The sequence below is a fragment of the Triticum dicoccoides genome, chromosome 3A (genome assembly GCF_002162155.2).
Source record: "Triticum dicoccoides isolate Atlit2015 ecotype Zavitan chromosome 3A, WEW_v2.0, whole genome shotgun sequence".
Lineage (NCBI taxonomy): Eukaryota > Viridiplantae > Streptophyta > Magnoliopsida > Poales > Poaceae > Triticum > Triticum dicoccoides.
In genome coordinates, this window is record NC_041384.1 from 137205550 (window position 1) to 137216774 (window position 11225).

Consider the following 11225-nt stretch of genomic DNA (forward strand, 5'->3'; position numbering starts at 1 on the left):
GCAATGAAGGTTTTGCAACGAGAGTCTTGTTACGGAAAATAAAGAAGAAGTTTTGCATCAAGGGTTTTGTTGCAAAAAATAGAGAAAAATATTTTTTTTGCAACAGGGTCTTGTTACGGTATATCATAGAAGAGAAGATTTTGCAACAGAGGTCTTGTTACACAAAATTAGAGAAGAACGAATTTTATAACATGTCTCTGCTGCAGAAAGTTAGAGAAGAAAAGATTTTCCAACAAGAGCGTTGTTGCAGGAAATTAGACAAGAAGAACTGGGCACCTGGTTCGAAAAGGCATACCGCAACAAACAGCGTGATGCAGAGACCACGGGGTGCTCTCACCGTTGCAGCCGTCGGCGTTCTTACAGGTTTTCGCAACAATAGTATTATTGCAGGAATACATAGGAGAAGCTGGAGATGTTTGGTCATATTGCAATGAAGGTTTTGCAACGAGAGTCTTGTTACGGAAAATAAAGAAGAAGTTTTGCATCAAGGGTTTTGTTGCAAAAAATAGAGAAAAATATTTTTTTTGCAACAGGGTCTTGTTACGGTATATCATAGAAGAGAAGATTTTGCAACAGAGGTCTTGTTACACAAAATTAGAGAAGAACGAATTTTATAACATGTCTCTGCTGCAGAAAGTTAGAGAAGAAAAGATTTTCCAACAAGAGCGTTGTTGCAGGAAATTAGACAAGAAGAACTGGGCACCTGGTTCGAAAAGGCATACCGCAACAAACAGCGTGATGCAGAGACCACGGGGTGCTCTCACCGTTGCAGCCGTCGGCGTTCTTACAGGTTTTCGCAACAATAGTATTATTGCAGGAATACATAGGAGAAGCTGGAGATGTTTGGTCATATTGCAATGAAGGTTTTGCAATGAGAGTCTTGTTACGGAAAATAAAGAAGAAGTTTTGCATCAAGGGTTTTGTTGCAAAAAATAGAGAAGAATATTTTTTTTGCAACAGGGTCTTGTTACGGTATATCATAGAAGAGAAGATTTTGCAACAGAGGTCTTGTTACACAAAATTAGAGAAGAAGAAATTTTGTAACATGTCTCTGCTGCAGAAAGTTAGAGAAGAAAAGATTTTCCAACAAGAGCGTTGTTGCAGGAAATTAGACATGAAGAACTGGGCACCTGGTTCGAAAAGGCATACCGCAACAAACAGCGTGATGCAGAGACCACGAGGTGCTCTCACCGTTGCAGCCGTCGGTGTTCTTACAAATTTTCGCAACGATAGTACTATTACAAGAATACATAGGAGAAGCTAGAGATGTTTGGTCATATTGCAATGAAGGTTTTGCAATGAGAGTCTTGTTACAGAAAAATAGAGAAGAAGTTTTGCATCAAGGGTTTTGTTGCAAAAAATAGAGAAGAATATTTTTTTTGCAACAGGGTCTTGTTACGGTATATCATAGAAGAGAAGATTTTGCAACAGAGGTCTTGTTACACAAAATTAGAGAAGAAGGAATTTTGTAACATGTCTCTGCTGCAGAAAGTTAGAGAAGAAAAGATTTTCCAACAAGAGCGTTGTTGCAGGAAATTAGACAAGAAGAACTGGGCACCTAGTTCGAAAAGGCATACCACAACAAACAGCGTGATGCAGAGACCACGGGGTGCTCTCACCGTTGCAGCCGTCGGCGTTCTTACAGGTTTTCGCAACAATAGTATTGTTGCAGGAATACATAGGAGAAGCTGGAGATGTTTGGTCATATTGCAATGAAGGTTTTGCAATGAGAGTCTTGTTACGGAAAATAAAGAAGAAGTTTTGCATCAAGGGTTTTGTTGCAAAAAATATAGAAGAATATTTTTTTTGCAACAGGGTCTTGTTACGGTATATCATAGAAGAGAAGATTTTGCAACAGAGGTCTTGTTACACAAAATTAGAGAAGAAGGAATTTTGTAACATGTCTCTGCTGCAGAAAGTTAGAGAAGAAAAGATTGTCCAACAAGAGCGTTGTTGCAGGAAATTAGACAAGAAGAACTGGGCACCTGGTTCGAAAAGGCATACCGCAACAAACAGCGTGATGCAGAGACCACGGGGTGCTCTCACCGTTGCAGCCGTCGGCGTTCTTACAGGTTTTCGCAACAATAGTATTATTGCAGGAATACATAGGAGAAGCTGGAGATGTTTGGTCATATTGCAATGAAGGTTTTGCAACGAGATTCTTGTTACGGAAAATAAAGAAAAAGTTTTGCATCAAGGGTTTTGTTGCAAAAAATTAGAGAAGAATATTTTTTGCAACAAGGTCTTGTTGCGGTATATCAACGAAGAGAAGATTTTGCAACAGAGGTCTTGTTACACAAAATTAGAGAAAAAGGATTTTTGTAACATGACTCTTACTGCAGAAAGTTAGAGAATAAAATATTTTCCAACCAGAGTGTTGTTGCAGGAAATTAAACAAGAAGAACGGACGGCACAATCGGACGGCTCGCGAGGCGGTGGATGCCCGATGACGCGTAGCATGGCCCAATTAATATGGATACGAGGGTGAAAACTGAAAAAATAGCGGGCCTCGTGGTGGGCTGCCCGGTGCATGGACCGGGTCCTTGTGTGCGCTGAGCAGGAGCGGGCTTTGTAAAGTGCGAAGGCGCGGGGTCAGCGTGCCTGCCATCCGGCGAGTGACGCCTCCATTCAAAATGAATCGTGTCGGTCTCGGTAACGACCCACCCGCGCGTGCCGCGTGGTATGGCACAGGGGGAGCGGAAGAGACGAACGGCATTCGCTTTGCCTCGCTATCCACCCGTTCACAGAATCAACCGATCTTGATTGGGACCTGAGAAGAAAAGGAGTCCACGGATTTTGGAACCTAAACCGAGAACAACTCTATGTTTGCAGGAGTTTCGAAGAAATTTCCGAAGGGCTCGTGCAACGTTTCACACCCGTGGAATCTGGGACAACATTTTTCTATGCTTTTTTTGACACCAAACATTTTATATCCTTATGACTAAGGGCATCTTCAACGGCAACCTATAAATATCTTCCCACATCTGTCCGTTGACATGGGACCAGTCCACGGATACGGATGTGGGAGGGCCATCCAATGCTAGCCGCATATATTTCAAACCACATTTTAACTAATCGGATAAAATTCATGCAAAGTGGCCGATACTAATCAAAGTTCGGATAGAAAACAACACAAATCATCCGTACATAGCATGCAAACTAAGTCTAGTACAACAATGTCTGAACACTTGATCTGTGCATTGTGTCATTGCCGAACATACAACTTAGCTATGCTAACATTTGAACATCATGTGATTCACCACATGTATAAAGAACATCCAGAGAATTGATATTTGCCAAACTTCAAAATGAGTATAGGGAGCATCCACAGAATATATTAACAACAAAAATCAAAAGAAAGAAGCTTCTTGGGGCACATCCAACATAACAAAACCATCGAGCAGGTTTTAGGTTTTGTAACTTAGAAAACAACATCATAACAGAGAAGGTCGCCCAAGCAAGGTCATTCCTCTTCTGCAAAAAAAAAAAAGCAAGGTCGTTCCTGCTACCATTGCAATTGCAGTTCCATATCATGTGGATTGCAGATAATTAGATTAGGACAAGCAACATTCCATACAGTTCATGCATTCTGATGATCAGATCATGCAAGACACCAAAAGATTTAGGAGAATCCTGGAATTAAATTTCTTCCATTTTGGGATGACTGACTCTCAGAACAAAGTACTAAACCGTACGGTATTTTGAAACATGGCAAATTATAGTTCAACCATTTCCAGCTAGGTTTACATGGTTCTAAGTGAATAACAGTTACCAAGTCCTTAGAGGATCTACAGTCAGACTTGGCAAATCCGACCCACTATACGTCTACAGACGCTCCTGGGCAAGCCCGCGGGTGTATCCGGACGGGCCCTTATAATTCACTCCCAGCATTCACATATCTCAAATCTGGACTCTCAAATCCATGCAAATCCATGCACGTCGATCATAAAAGTCAATGTCGTACATAAATAACAAATGTTGGTACTGAGCATAGATAGTGTTTACATAAAATTTATTCTAAGTGCACAACTAAAGCATTAGCTCCTTGGTTTTCATTGTGGGCCCACATGTGCTCCACAAGATCATTGGGTAGCTGTGTGTACATATGATGATCTTGAAGATTCTGATGCATCTGCTGAAAATTCATAAGCTGAGCCACATCTTGATATTTCAGGATTTCAACTTGTTCTCCAGGTGCTTCAAAATCATTGGTTTGGGATACACCATCACCCTCATCCTCGGCAATCATATTGTGCAGAATAACACAATATGTCATCAACTACCACAAAGTTTCTGATTCTCACATCATTGCAGCGCTCTACACAATTCCCCAACGAGATTGAAGCACACCAAATGCCCTCTCGACATCCTTTCTAGCCGCTTTCCGCATTGTTGCAAAGTGGCTCTGTTTATTGCCATGCGGTTCGAATATGGTCTTCACAAACACCACCCACTGAGGTTAGATACCATCGGCAACATAGTATCACATGTTGTAGTCTCGACCGTTGACGGTGTAGTTGCACGGCGGTGATTTCTCATTGCAAAGCCTCCTGAACACCGGAGATCGTTGAAGGACGTTGATGTCGTTGTGAAAACCCGACATTCCAAAGAAAGCACGCGAAACCCATAAGTCATGTGATGCCACCGCTTCTAGTATGATGGTGGCATCTCTGGTGCTATCTTGATACATTCCCCGCAAACCTTTAGGACAGTTTTTCCCTTGCCAATGCATGCAATCAATTGATCCGAACATTCTTAGAAACCCCCTTGCCTCTCCAATAGCCAACAACTTCTTCGTGTCCTGCACATTTGGTTCTCCGAGATACTCAGGTCTAAACACCTCCACCACAGCAGGAGAGTGGATTGCTCTACCAGAGCTGGCGGCGCAGAGGCTAGGAACGGCTGCGGAGTGCGCGCGGCGGCGGAGCTGCGAGACGAGCGACGTGGAGGAGGAAAAAGAAAGAAGATAGCAAATGGATCCGACAGGTCTAGGGGGTGGAATTGGTGTAATTTACGATGGGATCGGGCTGTCGGATCCGACATAGCGGACATGTTCAGACGCCCCATATCCATCCCATATTTGGGTTGGATATAAGGTGTCAGTCAGCTCGGACGTTTGAGGCCTGTTTGAGAAAGACATCTAGGTTGAAAAATCGTGACCAAACAGTAATCGGACAGCCTGCCCGAACGTATGGGGCCGATTTGTGCGCCCGATTGTAGATGCTCTTACGAATTAAAGGTGCACAAAAAAGTTCGCTTGCTATCCTTTTCCCAGGTGATGTTCACCGGTTATCATTACCCTGGAGTTTTCCCAGTTGGGTGTATTCTCCCTTGCTGGTTTACCGGTTGGCAACCAGCGCAAATCTCTCCCTTCCTCTTAAGTTCGTATTCGTAACTTTGTTTTTCTCCAACTTTATTATAGGCTTATAGCATCCTGCTGTCTTTATAAGTAAATAAAAATAGAAATAAAATGACATGTAAATCATCACCATTACATACAAAATATTTGTGTCTGTATTGCAAGTTTGCAACACACAAACAATTATATCTAGCCAAACAATATAATACTATGATACGACTCTCCATAAACAAGCGCTAGGCGCACAGGTTGACACACACAGCATATACCATACACACACATCGTTCTTATTCAAACGGAGGCCAAACCAAGGCGCCGTGGAAGGATCACTTCACCCCACTCCGCGTGGCATCAAACCAATATGATGCTGCTGCGATGCCACTTATTCTAGCGAGGAGTGGAGCGAGCGCCCCCCGTCCATCATAGCTCGAGGAACACAAACTCCTCGACGGCCGGGATGGCCCCAATCTTCTCGAGCGTCTTCTTGTCCGGCTCCTCGTCCACGCCGATGGCCATGATCGCCTGCTTGCCACGGGAGGTGCGGCCGACGCTCATGAAGCTGACGTTCACGTTCCTCTCCCCGAGGATGTTCCCGACCTTGCCGATCATCCCGGGCTGGTCGACCTGCCGGCACAGGATCAGGTTCCCCTCCAGGCTGACGTCGACCTCGTAGGGCCCGACGACGGTCAGGTGGGGCACGCCGTACTTGACCCTGCCGACCACGACGATGTCCCCGCCGTCGCTGATCGCCCCGGCGAACCTGGACTGCACGTGCGAAAGGCGCACCTGGATGGACTCCAGCGGCGCCTCGGCGGCGGCGTTGTCGTGGGAGACCCGCTCCTCGGCGATGCGCAGGCCGCGCTGCTTCGCCGTGTAGTCCGCGTTCACGAGGTTGACGAAGGTGCTGGACACGGGCTCCACGATGCCCTTGGTGACCATCGCCCGGAGGAGCCTCGTGTCGAGGTCGTCGGGGTCCCTGGCTGAGGTGTACACCACCTTGACGCCCTTGATGCCGCTCTCCCCGGCGACGAGCTGCACTGCCAGCCTCCCCAGCTTCTCCGCCAGGGAAACATACGGAGCTAGCTCTGACATGACCTGTAAAAGGAAGAAACAGATTCAGAAGAAAGATTTGCCGCATAATCACAGTCTATCACCGACATCTCAACTTCTCAAGAAGCTTCGTGCGTACCTCTGCTGGGACCATGGGAGCATTCACGGCGGTCGCTGCGAGCTCACCTCTCAGTGCGCCGCCGACGGCTTCAGCAATTTCGATGGCGACGCCTTCCTGCAATGCGGCAAGTTCAGGTGCGTTGGTACCTCAAAAAGAGCGGCAAGTGGTTTGATTACATCCACTGAAACATTTATCGTAGCCAAGACGCCGACCTGCGCCTCCACTGTGCTTGCTCCAAGATGGGGCGTGACAGTGACATTCTCATGAAGAACCAGCTTGCTGTCCTTCGCCGGGGGCTCCACAGTGAAAACATCAAGAGCTGCCTGATCCAGATTGGCAAACAAAACCTCCACCTTTCAGAGAAATCTCCACACCGGCGAGCCAGAAGAAAGCTGAGAAGAGGAAGCTTCGAATCACCTGAGCAACTTTACCGGAGTCCAGTGCCCTGACCAGAGCATCCTCATCGATCACTCCGCCCCTGGCCACATTGACGATCCGCACGCCGGTCTTCATCTTCCCGAAGGATTCGTCGTTGAAGACCTTGGATGTCGCCGGGGTGAGCGGCATGTGGAGGGAGATGAAGTCTGCCTTGGCGATGGCCTCCTCGAAGGACACCAGCTCTGCTCCAATGGCACGGGCCTTATCGGCCGGGGCATAGGGGTCATGGGCAATCACATGCATCCCTAGCCCTTTCGCTCGCCTTGCCACCTCTGAGCCAACCTTTCCAAAGCCCATGATGGCAAGAGTCTTTCCAACTAGGGAAACTCCAACGTACTTGGCTCTTTGCCATTTGCCTGTGGGAAATCAGTTCAATACTTTTATTAGTAAGAATGAACGAGTTCACTCGCATCACCTGTGGAATTTTTTTGCTTTTGTATTCCGTGATTAAAAGTTACTCCCTCCATCCCGAATTACTCGTCGCTCAAACAGATGATCTAGCACTACAATATGTCTAGATACATCCGTTTGAGCGACAAGTAATTCCACGAAGGAAGTATTTAAGTGTTAAGTTTATGCGACAATGTAAACATGCAAGATAGGAGCATAATCAATTTGACATATCTAGATTGGAAACACTGCTAAGGGCCTCTTTGATTCGTAGGGTTTTGAAAATGTAGGAATAGAAAAAGTATAGGGTTGAAGTTTCATGCCCACTTGAATGTTAGCAACAGGATTTCCCCACACTCTGTTACACCCTCCCTTGGGGGACCCAGTTGTTAAACGGCGAGGTGAATTCATCGTTAAAACTTCATGGTAAAAAACTGAAAATACCTACTAGATAGTTAGATAGGATCATATAGCAACTTTTGCAGGCAAAACAAAGGCAGCCTACATCCATCGAATTTCCTCCTTGACAACGCATAATTTTGTTTGGCTTCATAAGTGCCAGAAAGCAACAAGTTCCAAAATATCAGAGACCAATTTTGCCTCTACATGTAGCACTAAATTTTTGCCACATAGCAGATGAAAATGCTAAAGTTGAACAGGGATCATATTCCCCACTAAGCTGAGGTATCATGCTTGGGACCCATCAAATTTTATTAGTTTCATATTGCCAAAATAGTTTTGCACAGATTCCTCAGTACGAAAAAGGCATCATCCTGCTGAATTTGCAACCGCTTATCACGAGAAAGGTAAAGCCCAACGAAAGTGGACCAGAGAATCTAAAATTATATTCCACTTCCGTTGCTGCTATTTAGTAGTACTACTAAGTAGCAATCATGACATTCAATAGTTTTCATACATATTCACTTTAGTACGCTTCAGTGTGTGATTACACTTAGATTCGCAAAGATGTTGAAAGCATAACTTCCTACTATCTGAACTAATCCCAGAAAGCAAAGACTCCTCACCCACAGCTTTGATGCACCCCTTTTGGCTACACTGGTAAGCTGTCATGATCTTCAAACAGACTTCAGAGACACACAAAAGATGCAATATACTGTACTCAATCAATCACCCACGGCAAGCAGGTCGTCGATATCACAACCAAAATGTCATCTGAAGGCTCTTACCAAATACATTGTTCATTTTCCGTTGTAACGGTTCATCATACTGATACAGTTGGGTTATGGGGGTCATGCGTGTGTACTTTTCCTCCGTTTTCAACACAAAGAGGGAGGTACATTTGTTTATTTTTGGATTTGAGTGCATACAGCTATTACAAAGTGATTAAAAGGAAATCAAACTAGAGATTAATGCTCTCGTGGAGTCACCCTGACAATTGATCTGCTTTTTTTTGAGCTGAAACCGTAGAACAGTCGTTCTATGGTAATTTTATTAAATATTATAACTTGCTAATGGGGCATTTTTTATGTTCACAAGTCGAAGGCTGATTTTTCGAAGAAAACCTATCCTGAATATCGTCGGCTCAATCATTGCTGGCTAGTAAAGCGAAGAGCAAAATACTATAATCCCAAAGCAAGCACACGAGCAAACCTCAATTGATCATACGTACTACTAGCTTGTGTGGTTTTTACTTGACTGATCACTACCCTTATATCAGAAAACAGCAAATCTAATTTCCACTGTATGAGCTGACAGAAAAAGAGAGAAGGTAGCAAGGGACAATTATTTCATGGATCAAGACACGTACGCAAGCCTGTGGTCACGACGGCTTCTTTGGTGGTGCCAGCCTAGAAAAATGCGGGTCCTAGCGACGTGGCGGTGTTCATAGGACGCAATAATTTAACATAGGCTCCAACGGAGAGATTCAATCGCCGTCATGCAGAATTTACTTTTGAGCTTTAGTGGTTACTTTTTTATAGCATGCCGCTTCATCCACCTCCGCTTTGGTTCGCCGGCTATTACCCTCTTTGATACGACAACCGTTGCTTTCTACTACTAGCATTGATCCTAAGTATTGAAAGGTGTCCGTCTTAGATACAATATGTCCATGTAAAGTCTAAATTTACCTTTCTCTCGCACCCAACACCACTAAAGTGACACCACCAAATTGGAAATTTAATCACGTGTTCCTATTCTGAGGAGGAGTGAGCGCCAAAGATTATTTGTGGTGTTAATCTGCCGCCCTCCTTCAGAATCGGACGTCGATGTCAAAAATAGTGCTAAAATCTGGAACAATGGCAACTAAAACGGACGTAACTAAACACCATCACAAATGAAGCGATCGGTCACTCACCGGCCTTGAGCGCGGCGTCCGCCTGCGAGACGTTGCGGGCCATGCAGGCGAGCAGCGCGATGCCATGCTCCGCCGCGGCGACGGTGTTGGCCGTGGGGGCGTTCACGACGAGGCACCCCGCCTCCGTCGCCGCCTGCAGGTCCACGTTGTCTATCCCGACGCCGGCCCGGCCGACCACCCGCAGCCGCCCGCGCCCCGCCTCCAGCACCCCCCTCGTCACCTTGGTGCCGCTCCGCACGATGAGCGCGTCGAACTGCGCCACCTTGGCCAGGAGCTCGGCGGGGGACATGCCGTACGCGCACTCCACGTCCGCGAACTGACGCAGCACCTCCAGCCCGGCCTCGCCCAGCTTCTCCGCCACGAGGACCGCAGGCTTCGCCAGCGGCGCCGAGTCCGACACGGAGTGCGAGATCCGGCGCTTCGGCTCAGCAGAGGTCACCGGCACAGTGGCCGCCGGCGACGACAGGATCGCGCTCCGGGCGCGGAGAGCGCCGGAGCGCGCGAACGGGATCGAGGGCGCGGCGAGGCGGGCCGGCGCCGCTCTCGTGAAGGTCCGGCTCGCAACCCCGTGCGGGCTCGAGAGGAGGGCGCGTGAGGCGGACATGTTCAATCAGGCTCGTGCCTCACGCCGGTGATATCTGGTTACCGGAAGAGAGGGAGGCGGAGGAACAAGACTGGTCTTTTCTCTGTTGAGGCAAAGTAGGAGGAGCAACGATTGGCTGGTTAACGCGAGGGTATGGGGAAGTTGGTGGAGGTTATTTTGGGGAAATAAATTTTGACGGGTGGATGGGGCCGGAAATTATTGCTTGGGGGCCCTGGAAATGCAATACATGGATTAAGACATGAGAGGAACACACCAGGAAACAAAGCTCAAAAGTGGAGAAGTACCCCCAAAGCAAGCCCTCTGCAACACAGATGGCTCCAGATTGTATAAACCTCCATCGTCCACGTGCCAGGGATCACGTGGGGGGATGGCGCATCGCCCTCGTCGGAGTTGGAAGACGGCAAGCCGCTCTGCCCCGAGAGCGATGAAGCCATGTCTGGCTGAGGCAAGCAGCAAGCGGGGAGAGTATTTTGAAGTACAAGAACGTTGGGGTGGGATGCTAGTACTTAAACTAGGGTTGCTAAACTGATCAACAGAGCCTTAAATACATCACAGAACAAAAAGTCTCTGAGAAAAATTCCCTTCTATTAAGCGATAAAAAGCAATTGACGAAGTCAGCAGAAAGTCCGTGAAGGAAGGGACCAAACTTCGACTCGATCCACATGGATGAGCATGCCGTACCGCGTTGCTCCGGGCGGCGGCGCCACCCGGCGGTTGGGTGCCAAGAAGCCCTGCATCTCCTTCACCTTCCAGCACCGCGCGGCAGCACCCATAGCATGTGCTTGGTGGGAATGTGGGCGACATCCCATGCCCAGAGCCAGCAGACAAAAGTCTTGGTGTCGCCACGCTCGAGCGTTCTGTCGAGAAAGTCCACGCGCACCTTGTCGCGAAGGAGACCACGCCTTTCAGGGACCAGTACTGCATCTGCACCTTCTCGATGACGACCCTG

The 11225-nt window shown here is 47.1% G+C and overlaps 1 protein-coding gene across 1 annotated transcript; it reads right to left on the reverse strand.

Moving 5' to 3' along the window:
• Window positions 1-5454: 5454 nt before the first annotated feature.
• LOC119267601 (D-3-phosphoglycerate dehydrogenase 3, chloroplastic-like) lies at window positions 5455-10402 on the reverse strand. Its single transcript, XM_037549020.1, has 5 exons — window positions 9673-10402; window positions 6948-7324; window positions 6743-6853; window positions 6549-6644; window positions 5455-6454 (listed from the first exon to the last, which is right to left on the reverse strand). Exons 1-5 carry the CDS (start codon window positions 10274-10276, stop codon window positions 5780-5782), a joined length of 1863 nt encoding a protein of 620 aa, XP_037404917.1. The 5' UTR covers window positions 10277-10402; the 3' UTR covers window positions 5455-5779.
• Window positions 10403-11225: the final 823 nt, after the last annotated feature.